Source organism: Saccostrea cucullata, unplaced genomic scaffold (assembly GCF_032062105.1).
Source record: "Saccostrea cucullata isolate Sc308-1 unplaced genomic scaffold, CSIRO_AGI_Scuc_v1 ctg1153, whole genome shotgun sequence".
Classification (NCBI taxonomy): domain Eukaryota; kingdom Metazoa; phylum Mollusca; class Bivalvia; order Ostreida; family Ostreidae; genus Saccostrea; species Saccostrea cuccullata.
The window spans coordinates 87,561-109,467 of record NW_026930762.1 but is presented as its reverse complement, the minus strand read 5'-3'; the positions used below and the strand labels follow the sequence as shown (position 1 = coordinate 109,467).

Genomic DNA, 21,907 nt, shown 5'->3' with positions numbered 1-21,907 from the left:
ATAGTACCTTGGTGCTCATACAGTTACATAAATTTGACATAAGCCAAGTGCCTCTAAATTCCACGTCATCCCTTATGTTTACTAGTTTAAACTTTTTATGCTGTTTGGACATTATGGATCACAGCCTTGAGCTAGGATATATATTTGAAAATTGTTCCATGCATTATATCTTTTTCTACTAATTGAGTATAATCAAGATCCTAGACAATAAAAGACATATACGATGGGTCAGCTTTATTTTGAATGTGAGGCCGTGTATAACAGCACAATATATTACATATTCAGAGTAGACATGTTCGAAAGCAAAACAAACACTCAATATATTGTCAATTGCAGTTGTGGTGAGCAGACTTTGATATTGAACGCAAATGAATCGTAAACATCAACAATAACAGAGCTCGTGCCCTGTTTACATAAAATTTGTACATAACACGAGTGTGATCGATTTGCTAAACTCTGTACACAACACATAGCTCGGAATGACGATACTTGTGAAGGGGTTTTGCTTTCTAACATTTCTACTCTGAACTAAATCATTTTTCTGGATTAAAATTTTAATATTTCTCATTAATGCATAACAAGATTGCCACTTTTCCTAAGAATTAAGAATAAAGTTAAAATTTGTGAAAGTGCAAGGATGTGTCAATCAAACCCGCCAAAAGATTGAAGTTTTAATAACTTTTAAATGAAATAAGATTTATAGTTATTTTTTGTGTGAAATGCTATTAAAATATATAATTCGTGATATTATACAGAAAATATTAATTTCAAATCTGTGTCCAAGTACTTTAAAACGTTTTTTCGAACGATATAATTATTACAAATTGATTTCAATTCATTTACTAAAATCTAAGTCAAGATTTTTTTTGTCTTTAACATTTTTTTCAAAGTGCGTTAAATGTAACAATGGTAAAAATGTTGATGTACACCCTTAACGCACTTTGAATTTTTTTTCAAAGTGCGTTGAATGTGTCCCGAATTTAACGCACTTTGAAAAAAATGCGTAATTTTTTCAAACTGCGTTGCCACATACGTTGGATTTCCAAAAAAAGCGTTAAAACCAATTTAAGGTAGTCCGATCCTCAGGTTTATAAAATTAGCACGTACGAGGGGTGATCAAAAAGTTCGCAAACTAATTGAATAACTTCCGAAAAAGAAAATGATATGGGGTTTCAGTGTTGAAAATAATTCTAAGTAGCCATCTCCTATTTTTATGCGCATCTGAAACCATTCTGCCCATGCGCGGATCACGTGATATAGGCGATCACGTGACATGCTCTCTAGCGTTCTGTCACAGAAGCTTAATTTTTTTTTTCGGACTCTTATATAATTATGTACGCGATAACCTCAAATAAAACATATGTGAGCGACAACTTTTTTTAAAATTTGAATTGTTTGCCAACAGTTGCATGTTAAATTAAGAAGAAAATAATCAGACGTTAAGGTAATTGTATTTACAACTAAAATCTCGATAGATATTTTGAACATAATTCGGCAAAGCTATGCGAACATCTGCATTTGTCAAAAACGGCATGTTATTGTTGGCGATAACCTCGCATCTTTTCAAGTTTGCCAGGGGTTGTTACAATAAATACTGGCTTTTGCAGTCATATAAATATGTTAACATATATCATAAAGTAGTTGAAGTACTTTGCCAGAAATTAATTTGACCTCATAACTTTAATTTAGATAAATTGAAGGAAAAACTTACCTCGAGGCGCTCGAAATTTCCGCCATTATTAACTTAAGCGAAAACCCTAAGTGACGTAGTTTGTCCGCCCTGATATTTACCATGCAAGTTATTTTTTGCAACAAAAACAGTCCATTTGTCAGAAATGGCCTAATCTCTGCAATGGTTTGGGTGGATAATAATATCCTTTTGTAGAATGAGCAAAGTGACCATCAAAACCCAAGTCCTCTGTCTTTTGAGCGTCGTTGATTTCATGTGGATAAAGTATGGGTGCCTTCACTTTATCATATCTGATATGTTTAAAGTCTAAAGTAAACTATACTAGGTATTTGATAATTATATTACTAGTATTGTAAAGATATTCATCTATTTTTCTAACTGTAAGTTGGCGATCTTTCAGATCAAATTGCTTAACAAATGGCACGTCTCTCTCCCAGTTTGCTTTCACCGGGCAACAGAACAAACATCATTTTTAAACATCTCACTTCCTTCACTGAAACAATCAATCCAGTTAATGACTAAACTTATGGCAAGTCTTTTGTCTTCGTAAACCGTGTACAAATTATTATAAACTTCTACAAAGGAACTTCTAAGATGTACGTTTAACTTTACAGCCGTTCGTTTCTCGAATACGACTGAGTCAACCATTTTTCGTCACAAGTGATCTACCTTATGACGTCATTTTCACATTGTGACGTCACAAACATGGGGCAAAACGTTCCATTACATATGCTATTTATAGACCATGTATATGATTCTACGAGGGTTGTCCCGTAAAATCGTGGACAAGTTGTCTAGTTTGAAAAATAATCATCACTGCGTTCTGAAATTTTCACCACTTTTTAGTTGATAAATTATAAATATACATAGCAAATTTCAAATAGATATATGCATAGGTAAACAAATTGTGATATTTTATGTTATGTACTGTATCGCCCTACGGCGCACGGATGATAACGTCAAAGTGTCTAAAACAGCGTCACGTTTCATCTTTGCTAAACTTAAAGTTGGATAAGCCCCACTTAAATTTAGAAATTTTATTGATTTACATATGTGAGTATCTGTAACCAGTTAAGAAACCAATGTGGCACACTCATGCGATCTTCTGAATATTTTTTAGCAAGTTACAGACAGTATTCTTACCATCATTCAACTAAAAGAGAATCCCACATCGACGGTCGACAGTGACAGCGTTCTTTGCTATTACGAATGGCAGTCTGTCTATATGTTTCGTAATATCTGGGGACTCGATCACGAAGACTTCACTAAGAAAACTTTCATTTCATTTATATACTAAAGATCTGGTGATATTTTTCATATTTTCTTTCTTCTGTATTCTTTTAAAGTCTCTTAAGGCGTCATAACAACATCCTAATCTATCTGAACTGCTCTCCGGTGCGCCGTAACGTCATAAAAAGTCGCCATTTTTCGTGAATTGTGTTTATTACTTTCCCATTTCAAATGCTCGGGAAACTGCCAAAAATTAACCAAATGCCTTGAATTTTTTAAAAAGACGACAGAATTGATTAAGGAATGGAATAAGGATAATTTTCAGTCTTATCTCATGTATTGAAAACTTTTATTACGAATTAATACTTTAATATTCTTTAATACAACCCTGCTATTTTTACCGTGCGCCGTAGAACCGTACCCTGTGCACCTTCAAGCAGATTAAAATCTTTTTTTGTATATATATTATCAAAAACATTATGATACACTTAAATATGATGAATAAACATTTACTGAAAATTTCAGCTTAGTGCGCCCATTACTTTTCGAGAAAAACGCTTTGTCCACGATTTTATGGGACAACCCTCGTATGTGTGCCAAATTTCAATCTGATATGAATTGCAGTTTTGTAAATATAGAGATAGTTCGCGAACTTTTTGATCACCCCTCGTAAGTAATAAAAATACTCATAAAATTATCTCTGAACCCACAAAGTTATGTAAATTTATCCACAGTATTTCTGTAAAGTTAAAGATTAAACTTAAGTTAATCATATTATATAGGGAAAATTGTCAAATCTCCAATATTTTTTCAGAAAAGAATTGGAATATTAGCAATGCATTGTCTAATTGCACATTGATCAACAAATATGTTTCAGGTTAAAAAACGATAGGTATGCAGGCATTCAGAGAAATTGTCATGAATTTTATTCTTATTTGGTAAATTTTGTCCTGTATTTCCGTCATGTATTCTATAATACATAGTGTAAAAGGCTTTTGCTATCATTGCAAGACACCACAAATCACTCCTTATTTCATATCATGTGATAAGCATTGGTATCTAAGGCTGGATTATAGAAAGTCTTATTTCTCTAAAACTGTGTTAATTTTTTTCATTTTATAGGGTACAAATGTCAACTTTTATAAGACCCTTTTTAAGACTTCCAAAAACCTTGAATCTTATAAAGATGAATAGAATGAAAATTGTTGCTTGAAAAAATGTCATTTTCAAGCTTCATTTTGATGCATTTTAAATTAATTATTATTTTTTGGAGTTATCCTTCCTTGCTGAGGATGGGATACCCTTAACTCTTCTAATATACATGTACAGTTATAATAATGAGCCATGCAAACAAAGACAATGTTGTTACACCCATAGCTGGCTGAAACCGTGAGATATTTGTTTCGTAGTTTTCTCATTCTTGATCACCCATGGTTTATAGTGAAACCAGGGGACAGATGGTTTGCTTATTGCCTTTTAAATTTCTTAATATACGATTCTTCTAAAACAATTTTTAATCCATTTTGACAAAGTGTTTCCATTTAACCCAAGGTCTGGCACAAATCAGCGACAGAGTTCGTAATAAAAAACGAAGTAACTGTTCATGATTCATGATTTGAAAAAAATTGGGAGTTTATGTATTGAGAACCTTTTAATGAAAATTACGACACCCGAATCATCTGCCGCTGATAAAAATTTGACATTTTGCTATACCTAATTTTTGTTTGTGTGTGTGAAAAGAAATTGAGATTTAAGTTCTACATCTTACCAGAGAAACAAAAGGCACAATTACACACACAAAAAATTACGAATTTTGTTCATGCCTTGACACATCGATCTTATCAGCCTTCTAATACGAGGGTTGTTCGAAAAGTTCGTAGACGGTGTCAATCTTCGTTATATTACTCACTAGTAATTTAAATTAAGCACAATATAATGTGTAAAATATTTGTTTTGTTGATGTGTAAAGTTTCATTCCATTCGATTAAACAAAAATTTTACCTAATTTTTACCATGTCAGAGAGAAGCTTTTTTAAAAAAAAAAAAATTCCAGGAACATTGATCAGCTTATAATGCTATGTAAATTGTTGATTTTCCATTTTTTTCCATGCTTAATCTCACTGATTCTTGAATATAATGCACTGTATGAACTGGTCTATTTTTTTTTCATTTCCAGAGATTCAATTTCCTTTATGTTTCTCTATGACTTCAGAATGCAATTCTCTGTAAATATCTACTAAATTATTTATGCTCATTATTTCAACCACTATATTCTCTTTGCTAAAGGGTTATCAAAATAAAAATAATTAAAGTAACCTTTAATTGGATCTTAGAATAATTAAATTGATGACTTCATTACTTAATCTAATAGTAATTATGTGGAATATATTGTCGAAACAATTTTGGACAATAACAAATAATATTTAGGTTCAAAATTCCATTAAGACCAATATCAATCAGGGGTAGAGCAAACACGGACTTCTATAACATCAGATGTGGGATCATTTGCCATGGATGAGTGAGCTCCCTTGTTGATCGGTCACACCCGCCGTGCGCTCCTCGATAACGGAAAAAAATCCGTCAACAATATTCAGTTAGTAAATAATTAATGGCTTAACAAATAAAATGAAAACCATCAGTCACAATCAGGACTTAAATATCTAATTTATTAGCTGACAAGATCGTTGTCCAGAGACAATATCGACCACAGAACTTACGACTTTAAACGAGACAATATCAGTTTAACGATATTATGTTTATTCACCAATCAAGGTTTAATAAAATATATGGAATTAACGAACAGTATTCAAGTTCAAAAGTCCAATTAAACCAAAAAAAAAAAGAGGACAAAGACGGACCTCCGAAACATCAGAAGTGTGATCAGGTACCATGGAGGAGTGAGCATCCCCTGCCGACCGGTCACACTCACTGTGTGTTCCTTGTCATGACCGGGGATTCAGGGTGTAAATAATGGGCTTATAATTAGTATGAAAAAAGTTATTCAGCATTTGACTTAATGATAAATTGTATTTTCCGACAAGGTCATTGTACTAGTATCGACGGTCACCATAGAACTTACGAAATGATGGCTTCTAACGAGACTCCTGCATGATATCTTTGTTTCATGAACTTGTTTTTCAATAATTTACCTCGTTTTAGAAATTGTGCGTATTCGTAGAGCATAAAAATGCTTTTCTTTGGTTGTTAGTATGGGAATTAATGTCGCAGCTGTTGCAGAAAAAATATTAAGGTAACCTGCGTAAGCATGTTACTGTATGTATTTGTGTGTGTGTGTGTGTGTGTGTGTGCAATAGCTGCGACGTTAATTCCTGTACTAATTAAGAATGACATATTTTATTGTGTAAATTGACATATGTATGAGAAAACATTCAAAGAAAAATTAAATACGTTAATTGTAATATCGATGAATATCATATCATTTTATGCATAACTTATGCAAAGGCCATTGTTTAAGGAATCTATGCACGTGACTTGCTAAGTGTCGTCTATGCAATCGATAAATGACCATGTCCTTCATAAGAATTAAAGAAAAAAAGATCGATTTAGTGGATGTAAATATTCTTGTTTCATCAATTTGTTTGTCAATAACTAACCTCGTTTTTTAGATGTGAATATATCTGGTCATTAAATTAATGTTCTTTAGAATCATCATTGTTCGTGGAGGACCAATGTTACTGTATTTAGTGGGTCACCTTTACCCAAGAATTTACGTCCCCACGGACGTTTATTTTGTAGGCGTAATAGATCTTTGAGCAATCGGATAATGGAGTAACCCACGACATTTCACCCCAACGCCAATATGTAGAGTTTTTCTTGTCCTCGAACATTGCGCCCCGCGAATTAAAATTATTCCACAGTCAGGATTTCTTTTACCTTCTATAGCAATATTTAAAGCCAAATAATTTCCGAAGTTGGTAACAACAAAAGAACTAATAATAATAATGTTATCAATCTAATAACCGATAATGAACTTGATATAAGCTATGATTTTTAAACTCCTTTGGAGTTTGCATGGGAGCTCAAATAACTTAAGATCCCCATTACAGTTTGATTTTTTTTATTCACTGGAGTTTGGAAAGTTATGACAAATAAGCCTATACGGTATTCAATATCAACGTCATAATTATCATCATCAACAACATCATCATATTCATCAAGATCATCCGTGTATCTGTGCTTCTACTAATGGTGCCACGACTTATGCTGTTAAAGGGTTGACAAATTTTGCTGACCGTCACAGTATACATGTATGTGTAATTTTGCACCTTACGACAGTATGTACCAATATGTGCAGTGGGTAAGTACTTACAAACTGTCCCCATAGAAAAGTGACCTGCATGGGGTCATTTCTTGAGGCTAAAAATGACCCTTGGTCCTAGAAATTGCATTTTGTTTTTTAAAAGAATCTTAGGGGTCAGTTACTACATGTGGAAATCGACACCCGTTGAAAAAATGACCCATATCCCTACAGAGAGATATTATGCAATTACAGTGTAATATACTGTGTACTTAGTGCTTTTAGACCCAACTGGATATAATATTCGAGAAAGACAATAATGGAAGATGAACAATAGAACTTTATGATAAACGTAATGACTTCAAGTTTACGATCGTCAACGTCCCTCATTTACGTAGCAATATACCATTGTAATCTGCAGATGAAGTTTATGTGTCTCAGTTGATCTTATTCTATGTACTGAAAATTTTATGGTGTTAATACTTTGTAAAACCATTCTGTACATGATTTATACACTGACTCAATCTTTGGCATATATGTGTAAAAAAATATAAAGCAATTAGTGAACTATGAAACGATTGAATCGCATTATTCATTTTTCTACACGAGTAAACATGTACACATTTATAAACTGACCAGTGGCCAGAAGAAGCTTCACTGAATTCAAATCTTCAAATATCCGCACCCCATAAGGATTTCCTACATCGCAGTCATTCTTTATCAGAGTCCGTAGAAATGTTCCATCATTATCAAGCTGTACTAGTGATGACGATGAATAACCAACTAAGTACATATATCCATCGGAATCAGTGGTAACACCGACAGGATTTTTCACTTCGGGGTACGTTCTTTCAAACCGATTTTGAAAATATCCCTCGTTCTTCACACTGTATAACTGTCCGCTGTTATTTGGATCTGTGTACAAAAGTGCATCCCGAGTAGCACAACAAAAACCATATGAACATTTAGAAGGTGTCGTGAATAATTCAGAAATATTCCCAGCTTTGGATATTTGTAGCATTTTAGTGTCACACAGCACAATAAGATCCTCTCCCTTTTCGGCCACTCCTGATGGTATGTAGTTTAGTTTTATGGAGCTATCAAGAGCAATACTAGGTGGTGATAATGTAACATTAAGAACCTCAATCGAGTTGTCTCCGATATTGACTACCGCAATTTTTCCTCCCCATCTTGATATGGCCCAAAGTTGTCCACCCAGCTGAAGACTAGCTTTTTGTAAACCGTCAGTGTTATACAAATGTACCGAACAGTCGCTATAGGAAGAAAAAACAATATGACTTTTATCAATAATTTCTAGATCCCTGACGTCGCACTGACATGATATGCGGGAAATTATCTCAAGATTGTCCTCACGCATGTTGACCTTATTCAATTTACATCTACCGAAAGTTTTGAAAGCTGCGTCAAAATTAACAACAAAGCTATCTAATTCCAAAGATACAGAACATTTTTCATCAGGTAATTCCCACTTTGCTTGACCGTCTTTCAATGAAGTGTAGAGTTTCTTACATTTATTTGTTTCTAGAAACATATGTACAGTGCTTAAACTTTTGACTGCAGTCAAAGAATCAATTTGCTTACAAATTGCTTGTCTTGTCTCTTGAAACATTTCTCTTTTCTTTTCAAATTCCTCACTTTTGTATGTTTCGACAGTGGAAAGATCCTGCAAAAGTTCTTGCTCTTTGTTTTGAACGTGTATGATCATTTTCCCAGCTTTAACCTTGATATCATTTGCTAATTGAGAACAAGTGGATTTTAATTCTGAGTGACTTGTCCTCTCTAATTTCTCTTTTGCAATGCAATCCTTTTGCAATATTTTGAAACTATTTAAAAGTGAATCCACATCTTCAGTTTTAACCGACTTCGAACACTCTTCAAGACTCTCTACTCGATCACATTTTCGATGAGTGATGGTAGCACACATGAGGCAGCAGGGCGTTTCATGGTCAAAACAATACACTTCTAACTTTCTGTCAGAATGGTCTTCGCAGTACAAATTTCTTCTGAACATTTTCAAATTTGAAATTTCAGATTTTGCGATAACTTCATGCTTCATGGTCGATCTTATAGATTTATGGATGTCGCGGCATTTCGTACATAGCATGTCACTACAGTCTACACACCAAAATCCGCCTACAGCTTCTAAGTTCTGTCGAGAACATACGTCACATCGATTGGCCTTTTCCTCGGACACACAGTTTCTATTGTCCTCGATATCAGAACCATCCATTCTCGACAAACCTTCAACCCAATCTTGGTAACTTTCGTTTTGTTTTATCTCACAGCTCCGTCGACAAACAGGACACGTGACTTCAGTAGTTTTAACAACCGTCGAGGAAAGATAGGAAATCAAACACGATTTACAAAATGTATGCAAGCAATTTGGAAACTGTATCTGATCCGTCAATTTTTCAAAGCAAATGGGGCACACAAATAAATCCTGTGTTGTTTTCGGCTCAAAGTCAGCCATTTTCGGTCAAGCTTACAGGATGGCGGGCAGAGAGTGCGTACAAGTTATCTTCCATAAGGGACGACCATTTGATTCTGAGGGGGGGGGGGGCTGGCAGAATTTGGAAATAAATAATCTGTCCCTAACAATGTTGAAAATAAATAATCCGTCCTCCTCTGCAAAGAAAATAAATTTACCTCGTTTTTGGAGAGGACTTATATAGGCCATGCCTGATGTCCAATCCAATTATGTAATCTAACATAATAAAATATTGATTAAAATTAAAATTAAAAGAAAATAAATAATCTGACCTTGACTTGTTATATTCAAATATTGTGAAAATACATTTTTATTTACGTGTAATTTAACCTCAGAATCTTCAACATGTTCAATTCAGCATTTTTTTTGGCTCGCTTCGCTCGCCATTTTAGAACCAAATAATATTCAAAATCAGATTACCAGACTGGATACTTGTATTCAGTTGATCAACATGACAATGTGCACTCAGTAGATGTGAAGAATCACTTTAAATACAAACAAATTCTTAAACACCACAAAAGATAAATTTTCTTGTCAAAGAAGTATACTTCCCGATAAATTAATACAAAGTACACAGTGGCGGATTTAAGGAAGGCATACATGTGTATGACCCCTCCCCTAAAATTTCAAAGTATGATATGAATTATATTAATATTGCCATACTTTTAGTACAATACCAATATTTTTGTGCCTAGTTTTACTCTTAAAATACACAAAAACCAAAGAGCTTCAGGGGGCTTCGCCTCCTGGGCCCCCTTCATGCAAAGTATGATATGAGTAGTATTAATTATGTCATACTTTGGAACATAACTAACCGATTCCTACATAACTGTGCCAGGTTTTACTCTTAAAGTACACAAAAACCCACGAGATTAGAAATTCAGATTCAACCCTGGCAGACGACATATCTTGCAGGGCTGTCTCAGCTGTAGGGCTGTATACACGGCGTACAGTTATTTCTCTTTTGGGGGAATCTTTGCAAACGAACAGCCACAACAGAGTCGCTTCACTTGAGACTATATTTGGAGATATTGACATGGACCTCAATGCGCAACTCCCTGAAATCAAAAGCCCATAAAACAATACAAAAAAGGAGCCGAGCAAATACGGACCTCTAGAACATCAGAGGTGGGATCAGGTGCCATGGAGGAGTGAGCATTCCCTGACAACCGGTCACACCCACAATGTGCTCATTGTCACGATCGGGAAATAACGGAAAAATCTGTCAATTTAGTGTGTTAATAATGGTCTGACAATTAGTGTGAAAAACATCAGTCTGCACTGATAAATTGTATTTGCTGACAAAGTCAATGTTTCGATCATAGAACTTACGAAATGATGACTTTAAACAAGACTGCTAATATTCTTTTTCATCATCTTGTATGTCAATGATTTACCTCGATTTTGAAATTGTACATAAGTAGAACATGCTCTTGCGTATAGAATCAACTAAGAGATATAAAAACTCTGTGCAGGTGATGAAGGTACCGGGAATCGCTGCATGAGTAAGGGAAGTTCACGATTGAAAAGTTAAACTCATTACGTTTATCAGAGAGCTTGCTTGTAAGCTTACCATTTACTTCTTTCAAGTAAAATATCTAAATATGAAATAGGTGTATCAAACTCTGATATCTTTTATTTCAAGCTCACCGGGATATTTCTAATTTGCATGAGTATGGAAACTAGAATTAAAGTGTGCTACTGCAAGCAATAGCGTATGTCGCCCCGAACTGGACAAGACTTTCATTTTTTTATTACTAAAACAATACCCATTAGCTAAGCTTGGACAATCATCAACTCGTATCAGTCCTTACAGTACTTTGATTTAAAAATCATAGTTACAGAATTTCTACTTTTCCCCTGTTTCTATGGCAACTATTGACAATTTGCAATTTTTAAATGCAACACGCACAATTACAGATACTAATCAATAAAGTTTCATGACGAATGTTCAAGGGACTAGACAGAACACTCTCGGACAAAATTCGTCGCTTTTTGAAGGTTTCCATGGCAACGGTAGATAGTTTGAAACTGAACGTCCTCACTGCAAAACTACAACCAGTGGTCGCAATACAAATGCAATTTGTCGCCGCCGACTTCGTTCGGGGAAACATAATAACCATCGTTAATTGACTATACATCGTCAATGGTTTTAATAAAATAACTAAGCACTTAGCAATGGCTTAATTTGGTTACTTAATACCCATATGCAGGGTAGGGGAACAAAAACTGCATTTCAACTTAACGGTAATATTCAGCAATAATGAGTAGTGCCCCTACCACACATGAACCCCCGACCCTAAGTCCAAGCATTGCACAATTTTTGAAAATGCACCCTTGCTTATCAAAAATGTTTGATTAATAAAAAGGAGCAGATTTCAAACAATTAATTCACTTTCAGTACTAGTATGTAAGTAGAGCCCCCCCCCCCATGGTATCCCTGGGGCCAGTACATAAAGTTGTGGCGCACGACGACAGAAGAAAACGGATAGCAATAAGTTACCTGAGTGACTATCATCGATACTTAACAGCATATGAAGTTTGATGAAAATATCTTAGTTTCTTTCAAACTGAGCTTTGAACTGAGCTAAATGCAAAATGTAACGGAAGGACAGAAGACGAACAAAACAAACACTTAATATGCCCCGGCCATATTCATAGAGGGACCAGGCGCGGATCCAGAAATTTTTTCCAAGGGGGGTCCACCCCAGTCAGAAAAAAAATCCAATCCCACAAATTTCTTGACAAAAAAAAAAAAAAAAAAACTAAACTCGCCCAAACGTCAAAAACCTATTTCGTGGGGGGAGGGGGGGGGGGGTAGTGGTGACTTCTATTGCCTCAAATCTTTCACTATTCATACCCATTTCACACATATTCGCGTTTACCAGAGGGGGTCAGCGTTTTCCAGGGGGGGTCCATGGTAACTTTTTTCTTGTTTTAGTATATACATTTTTTAACCTGGTAAATTCCAGGGGGGGTCCTGACCCCCCCCCCCCCCGACCCCCCCTCTAGATCCGCGCATGGGGACATAAAAAAACATTCTTACATGTAAAATCCACAAATTTATACCTATCCTATTCTGCTTTATATCTAAAGACAAAACTAATCCCATAGCTGGAAATATTTTAATCCAAAGTTCAAGTGTTATTAATTTCAAGTCTGTATCAGAAAATTTCATCGAAAGCAACAGGAGTCTATAATACATGCAGGAAACGATATTGATACATGTAACTTGAGTTATTTTGGGTAAGCAGGAAATTCAACATTTTGACGGACTTTGTTCCAGTAAAAGAGTTTCCATATTTCCTAAGCAGAGTTACACATCATGATATAACTGAGATACGCCTACAATATTATTTTCACTTGTCAAATTAGAATTGTGGATGTCTGAGCTTGACCCCCAATACCTATTGAGAGGAAGCTCCTTGTCTACTCATACTTTGCGCCTGAGGTTAAATCTGTGACTTCACACTAGCCTACACATTAGCAGAAAGAAATACTGTAGATCACTTAATTTTCGCGACACCTTATTTTCGCGAGATAGTCAATGACAATTTATAAGCGAGACAAAATTTTCACGAATTGTGGTCATTGCTCTATATAATCCTACGGAATTCTATTATACGCGAGAATGAAATTTTCGCGAGGATACCGTCTCGCGTAATTACGCGAAAATAAAGTTCTCGCAAATAAAAGGTGATTTACAGTATACGCCACTGAAAATGGACTCCATTAGAAGCTTACAAACGTAAGTTTTCATGACAAGAATTTATAACTCTAAAAACAATTCCTTAATCATCTGATTCAGTGTAATTTGTTGACAGTCAAATTGGTTTTAAAATTTTACATCACTGAATTTAAAACATTCCAGTACCCTAGAAGGTCCGTGTAACACTTAACAATTTAAATTTCTAAAATGGTTTAGAGTTTTAGAATGTTAATATATTAATTCAAATATCTAACTTTCAAAAACTCAAACTGATTTAGTATATTGAATTTTAATATTTTAGTTCAAAAATCTAAATTTTCAAATTTCCAAACAGATTTTAAATTTTGATATTTTAAATTTTTACCCTTAAATTTTCAAAATTCAAATTACCAAAAACGATTTTTGGAATTTAAACGTTTGAGTTTTTAGTCTACCGTTTGTTCAGAAAGTTTACACTTAACAATCTGAAGTTCGGTAATATTTTTCGTCTTTTGATTATTTGAAATTGACTTCAAACTTCTTAAATCCAACTTTCAAACGTTTAAGATTTTTAGAAATTTGGAATTTTGATTCAAATGTTTTAATTTCTAATAACTTAACACTTTGAGTTTTTAGAATTTTACTTTAAATATCCAAAATTTAAACCAGGTAGGGAATTTGATATTTTGGATATTTGAAGTAAACTTCTAAAAACTCAAAATGTACAAAAGTGTTTGGTTATTTAAAAGATGAGTTTTTAAATCAAAATTCTAAATTTATAAAAATCTCAAGTGTTTGAAAGTTGGAAGTTTGAAGTAAATTTTAAATAAACAAAAGACGAAAATGTTATCGAATTTTAGATTGTTAAGCGTAAACTTTCTAAACAAACGGTAGATTAAAAGCTCAAAAGTTTAAAATACAAAATTTGTTTTCGGAAATTTGAATTTTGAATATTTAAGATAAAAATCGAAAAACTTAAAATTCTGAAACCTGTTTGGAAAGTTGGAAATTTAGATTTTTGAAGTAGAATGTTAAATTTCAATTTAACAAATCAGTTTGAGTTTTTGAAAGTTAGATATTTGAACTAATATATTAACATTCTAAAACTCTAAATCGTTTTAGAAATTTGAATTGTTAAGTGTTACACGGACCCTAGACACTTTCAGTTATAAATTTCACTATTTAAAAAAATTGAATGATTTAGCTGAGTTGAAAAATAAGTGATTCAGGTGAGGTAGTTTTTTTTTATTTTATGATTTACACGTATGAATGTAAAAATTCTTTTTTTTTTAATTAAGAGAAAATATACACTGTTAACATTTCTTTTTAATAAACATAATAGTTTATTAAGCTTATCAATCATGATAATTATATCATAGATTTACAAAAGTGAAACATTAATTATACAAGAATATAAATTCCACTTTATTCATTCTCAGTACTAAAGCCATACAACACATATCAGAGTCAGTGTTTGTGGGACTGTGTCGCAAAGTGGGGACCTCACAAGTGGTGGCCATGAGGAGAGATATAATGGACATCTATGAGATGGCGATGAATAAAGTGACAAAAAGTCATGAGGACAGTGTGGTGGTGAGTGGAAGTTACAGAGAAGGATTCAGACTGAAAGGATCAGATATAGACATGATGTTCTGGCGAAATAAACACTGTGTAATCTGGGACTTATCTCAGTCTCAGTATTACAACATACACAGACAAACACTGATCCTCTGTGACTGTTCTGATAGTCCACCAGGATTCACTTTGTTATATTTACTGTCACCTAGAGTGTATAGAGAAATCCAGAGAGCGTGTGTTGGAATGAATAACAGATATTATGTATCTAGTTCTAAATACAGACAGATCAGTTTATCTGCATTATCACTACCATATAACCTCACTCCACATGGACCCTGTGTCAGTGGAACATTTGCAACAATAGAATTTGATAATGCCCACTGTTTTGCTAGTGCCTTTTGGCCTCCCTCTGCCTCCACATGGATAGACAGATGTCACTCATGGCCCCAGCCTCATGTTGTTGATGATATAGTGAAAAATGGATGTCACTTTGTAGCAATTGGACATAAGCTAGGAAATCATGAAGATCATGAATGGAGAATTTCTTTCTCCCAAGCAGAACAAAAACTTGTGTATGTAATGAATCACTCTCAGTTCTTAACATACGGCTTACTTAAATTGATCTTAAAAGAAATAATTAACAATGGAGTAGGTGATGGTGATAGATTACTGTGTTCCTACCACGTGAAGACGGCAGTTTTCTGGGTGATTCAACAAAATGCAAAACCTCAATGGTGTCCTCAAAATCTCCTGTGGGGTTTCTGGGTCTGTTTTAAACTCATCCTCAAATGGGTGTATGAGGGGGTCTGTCCTAACTTTTTCATTCCAGACAACAACATGTTTCTGAGTAAAATTCATGGCGTCAAACAACATCAATTATTTTTAAGACTGTCAGAGTTGTATGAGAAGGGTTTAGCATTCCTGCTACACAGTCCCTCCATTAGATCTTATATTATAGATATCCTCTATAACCCAAGAAACTCTATCTGTACAAATGATCATACTCTGATTTCTGAGGCTGAGTTTGATAGAAATCTATTTTGTGAAATATCATGTATTTACATAATACCAGAACAATTCGACATACATATCTGTATGAGATATCTACACACAATAGAACAGATGATAGGTTCACCCCTCCTGACACAGTATCAAGTCTTAGCGCTACAGAAACTTAGCGGTAGTGTCCTTCAGAGAACCGCTTTAATACTACACATGGAAACTTACACACCTGACAACAAACTGAGGTTTAGAGTTGACAAAATGTCCTGTCAAATGCTGAAATTAGCAGCCAAGTTTGGTTGTATTACAGACATGCTGTACATAGCCATGTATTATTACAAGACACTAAGATACACGGAAGCTTTATCTATAATAGGGATGATCAAAGTCAAGTTAGTGGCACAGCCGTGTGTGATGTACGGGTTAAATGTTGATACAGAGATGTATACAAAGGCTGTAGGGGGGCAGTCCTGGTCTACAAAGATGAGACACACTGTAGCATGGAATATCAGACTTAACAATGAAATCCATTACATTAGTGAATTAATACCTGAACAACATTCTGCTCTACAGAACCACTGGTCTTTATTAATTGTACCATCCGTGGTACTGTTATACATGCTAGAGATCTTGTGCTACAGACATGTTAACACAATGCGAGTACAAACAGCTCTAGATAATCTACAGACCCTAGTGCACTATGATCAGGGACAAATTATAGATTTAGGTTACAGGGAGATATCGTGGCATATTCTGGGGATCTGTCAACAGGTGACAGGGAACCTTCAGGCTGCTCTATACTCATACCAACAATCCCTCAGACAACACCCATTTAACAACATACGAACAGCTACAGAAATGAGAATACAGAGAGTTTGCCAATGCATTCCCTTAATTAGTTAAATGTCAGATGATATTTGAAGGAGTTCACGGATAGAGATTATCATTTACATTTCCTCTTCTGAGTTCATATTTTCTTTTCTGTCTGTTTTATTACATATATCATAAAGCTAATAACTAGTCTATAAAAAATGAAAGAGGCACCATTGCTTATCATAATTATAGTTACACTTAGCATGCATACTCTAGTTACTTAAATACCCAGACTTAGATCAGAGTAACAGAGAGGAGAAAATGCATTTCAACTTTATAACCATTTGTGCACCCCACCCTAGAGGAACCACTGACCCTGTGGCCACATATTTTAAAATTATTTTTATCATATGAATTTTATTTGATTAATACCATAGAGCAGATTTCATACAATTTATTTATTTTCAGACTATACCCCTTACCCAGGGGGCATTAAATTAACCATTCTGCTAGATGCACCCTCTTCATCATAAATATAATACTAAGATCATTGATATATTACCCAGGAGCAATGGAAAAGATTTTCGAAGTATTCATGCATTTTCACTATGAAATCATTAAATCCCCGCCCTAACACCCAAGAAATTCACAATATTGGAAGAGGCATTGATACAATGTACTTTGAAAAATTGCGCACTTTGAAAAAAATTTAAATTTGAAACCAATCTAACGCACTTTGAAAAAATGAAATTTCTTTTAAAAGTACGTTAATATTGACCATGTTAACGCACTTTGAAACAAATGAGTATAACTTGATCAATATTCATTCAATTTTTCGGTATGATTAATAATTGATAACTTTTTGTGATTAGATCATTTGAGGACCTGAGATATTGACGTTTTAAATATTTTAGGTTTCGATAAATGTTATAGGGAAATAGGTCTTTCAGGAAAAAAATTGGAATATGATTGTTTAATATCATAATTTCGTTCCTTTTTAAAAAATTCTAGTCTGTAATAATTTCGGTAGAAGGGGGGGGGGTTAAATTGAACATCTTAAAGCATCACATTTTTCTTAAGAAAAAGAGGCAATTTGATTTTTCAATACTATGAAAATTCTTTCTCTCTCATAGGTTTTACTGTACTTAAAAAATTCTAGTTTTCATCTGTATTTAGTTAGCTCATTTATTGAAAGTTTTCATAGCATAGGCGTTGGAAGCAAATTGAAAGTGGGAGCTAAGGAGGGGGGGCTAATTGAAAGTGGGGGGCTAAACCACCAAAATTAGGTAAGCCCCAATTTTCAATGCTTACATAATGTCTATCTTTGCAAAGAAGTCTAACCCTACTCCTAGTCCCCTCCCCCCGGTTCTGATGCCTCTGGATAGGGTGTCTCTAATTCATTCAACATGGTATCCGGGGGAGGGGAGGGAATGGTAATATGTCGCTTGACATGTGGTCTAGAAACATATGCTGGAGCTGTAACTGACGCAATAATATTTTTTTCTACACTTTGCATTTATTACTAGTATGTTAATCCGTCCTCAGGATGTGTAACATAGTCAGCAGAAATCATAATGGACATTATCCAAGTCATTATGATCGTAAAAATGTTCAAATGATAATCCAGGCGTTATTTTGTCATTGCCTTGCTAAAATGATTCTTTATTGTTAAAATATTTATAAATATCACGAATAAAAGTTTTTAAAAAGTCGCTATATACTTTGTTTTAATGGTGGTTAGGATCGAGGTTTCCGTTTGTTTTTTTTTTTCTCATCATATATTCATTAATTTAGGATTTCATCAAAGTTGAACTGTTCCCCAAGAACAAAACTTATTAAGTGTCCGGATATGAATTTACGGTACCAAAATGCCACATATAATGTAATTTTCTTTTGTCTTTGTCTTTTTTTTTTTTTTTTTTTTTTTTTATTAATTTTATTTTTATGCGTGAAATTTATTTGTCATTGATTTATCGGTTTTAAGATTAAGAAATTTTGAAAAAAGAAACTTATAATGTGTATTAAACACCTTTATCGATCGCATGGTTGAATTTTAAGGTTTCAATAATATGTAAATTTAAATACTTTACTCATCGGGAATAACTCTAAAAGTGTGTTACTATTAACAGAACGCTGACCTTGAAAGTAGCGGGACATAACTCTTAATCAATGGATCCTGTGCAGATTCTAAAATCTCGTCAATATTTTGACCAACATGACGGTAGAGTAGTTAATTATGATTGTTCAAAATAACCTGCTTACAAAGACTTTTTTTGATTACAAGCAACAATGCATTGAAAAAATTTGCAAGTTATTTCCCCCCTATCAATTGGTGCTGTCAATAAGTCTATGATATTACCTCTAGAAAGTCCATCCCTGTGGCACTCTCATTTTCTTTTTCTTTCTTTCTTTGCAAACTATGACGTTAATTTTTGGCAAAGTTTTTTCTCAATTATGGCGTAATACCAATACGGGTTCTTTTCGCATGGGACGGCTCATATTGTAAAAAGTTTTCAAAAGTAGTGATTTTTTTAATACTAGATGAATTCAAGTTTCAAATAAAACTTGTACTCAGGTGACCTATTGCTATCCGTTTTCATCCGTCGTCGTCCGTCGTTCGTCGTCCATCGTGTGGTAACATTTGAACATTTTCAGCTTCTTCTCTTAAACCACTGAACCAATTTCAAACAAATTTGGTATACAGCTATATGAGTGAAGGGGAACATAAATTGTGAATTTTATGGTCCCTGCCCCCAGGGGCCTAGGGGTGGGGCCAAAACCACTAAAATTATTGCAATCTTTAAAAATCTTCGTCTTTACTCCTGGACATCAAGCAGGCAAACTGTTGGCATGAATGTATTGAGCATTGAGTCCTCTACCAAAATTGTGAAATTCATGGTCCCTCGGTCAGGGGTTCTAGTGCTAGGGCGGGGCTATATAGATAATATAGTGAAAATGCATTATTTCTTTAAAATTATTCTTCTCTGCCCCTACCTAGCACTAGAACCCCTGACCCTGGGGCCATAAATTTCACAATTTTGGAAGAGGCACTTTTGCTCACCATAACTATGTACTTAGTTTATTTAATACCCAGGAGCAGAGAAGAAGATTTTCAAAGAATAAATTCATTTTCACTATATAATCATTAGAGCCCCGCCTTAACACCAGAACCCCTGACCCTGGGGCCATAAAATTCACAAATTTGGTAGAGGCACTCTTGCTCATCATAACTATGCACTTAGTTATTAGTCTATTTAATGCCCAGGAGCAGAGAAAAAGATTTTCAAAGAATTCATGCATTTTCACTATATAATCAATGGAGCCCCGCCCTAACACCAGAACCCCTGACTCTGGGGCCATAAAATTCACAATTTTGGTAGAAGCACTCTTGCTCATCATAATTATGTACTTAGTTGGTTTATTTAATACCCAGGAGCAGAGAAGAAGATTTTCAAAGAAATAATGCATTTCACTATAGACTTATTTAGTCCAACCCCAACACTAGAACCCCTAACCCCAGGGCCATGAATTTCACAGTTTTGTAGAGGACTCAATGCTGATTACAATCACGCAAACAGTTTGACTAAAAAGAAGATTTTTAAAGATTGCATTAATTTTAGTGGTTTTGGCCTCACCCCTCAGGCCCCAGGGGGACAGGGATCATGAAATTCAAAATTTATTCCCCTATACTCATGGATGCTTTGTGCCACATTTGGTTGAAATTGGTTCAGTGGTTGCAGAGAAGAAGCTGAAAAAGTTCAAATGTTAACGCACAACGCATGACGACAGACGATAACGGATAAAATCCTGGACTTTTAATTTATCGTTGCAGATGGATGTGCATAATGTTGAAAAGTCGTAAGTATTTAAGCTAAAATCTTTTAATTTCAAGTTTTCGAAAAGTTCTTTGTAATTTTCTAGTATCCACATCTGATTTACACCACTTCTTAAATATATTGTTGCACAGTACTCTTGAAGTTTCTCCTTCACTACTGTTAATATCTTAGTAAGGAGTAAAGCAAGAGGCTTGGTTGAACATTTACTTAAACCCGCTATAATCTTTATTTGTGAGGATTCTTATTATGTTTCGGAATCCAATGTAAGTATGGTAATTCAAATTCATTTTGGTTGTTTGGAATATTAAAAATATTAAAAACTGACATATGGTTTTGAAGAATTTTGAAAAATTTCTTCTTAAGAAAGGATTTTTTGAGGGTTCGAGAATCAAATATAGATATTGTGAATCAAATTCAATAATTCGATTACTGGTGCTTGATAATAAACTTTATTTGTCAAACAATCGTAACGAGGGCTGTTCGAAAATTATTGAGATATTATATATATTTTGCTTTCTAATGAACGTCTTTCGGTGAAAATTTGCACATACGTTTGACACTCACTAACTAAAGAATTAATAAAAGCAAGAAATATTTTTACAAATATTAAATTTCTTCTCTTCAATTAAGCATTGAATTCATCTTTTTGGATGTCTTCGGTCATATAACACACCTGACCGTGCCGACAAATTATCATACCGCGCTAACGTTATATTTACATTCTCTAATTTTCTTTCTTCGTAATTGCTTATTTCGTTAATCTTAAATGTGAATTTAGCGCCCTTCAAACTGCCGTGGTTAATAGATGTAAGAGCCGTTTGTGACTTCAAATGATGTTAAATGACGTTGCAATGTTAAATAACGCAAAGATCGCGAGGAAAAAAGTGAAAAATTAATTCTTCACGGACATTACGTTTATTTTTACGTTAATTTTTCAGGGTTTTAGTTTTTCATTAATTTGAAATAAAACATTTAAAATTTCGGTATTACTAGGGTATTGAAAATGCATATAGTTCGTACTGTGTATTATCATAAAAATTGCATAAAAATAGATACCTAACAGAGATTAGTGTGTGAGAGAAACGAGAGGACATTCACTTCCTAGTATCATAGCAAGAACTGATTAAAATAGAAACATGTAAATAACAAAAATTAATGTGTGAGAGAAACGATAGGGCACGAGGGGATCGATGTTTCCTTGTATCAGATAAAAAAAGTCAAAGATGCTGAGTGAACTTATCACCTGAGAAATGCGGTGAGGGTGGTTGCATGAGTGTGCTGAAACTTGATTTCGTCAGGTCAT

At 34.2% G+C, this 21,907-nt stretch overlaps 2 protein-coding genes across 2 annotated transcripts; one reads left to right on the top strand and one right to left on the bottom strand.

The window, feature by feature from the left end:
* Positions 1–7,770: 7,770 nt before the first annotated feature.
* Positions 7,771–9,429, bottom strand: LOC134230009 (uncharacterized). Its single transcript, XM_062711783.1, has one exon. The coding sequence runs from the start codon at positions 9,427–9,429 to the stop codon at positions 7,771–7,773; it is 1,659 nt and encodes a 552-aa protein (XP_062567767.1).
* Positions 9,430–9,688: 259 nt separating this feature from the next.
* LOC134230008 (uncharacterized) lies at positions 9,689–16,858 on the top strand. Its single transcript, XM_062711782.1, has 2 exons — positions 9,689–9,706; positions 14,786–16,858. The coding sequence occupies exons 1-2, from the start codon at positions 9,689–9,691 to the stop codon at positions 16,856–16,858; spliced, it is 2,091 nt and encodes a 696-aa protein (XP_062567766.1).
* The last annotated feature ends 5,049 nt before the right edge of the window (positions 16,859–21,907 follow it).

What these genes read in the sequence shown, in the direction of transcription:
- LOC134230009 (XM_062711783.1), bottom strand. Translation starts at nt 9,429, where the DNA reads ATGGATGGTTCTGATATCGAGGACAATAGAAACTGTGTGTCCGAGGAA.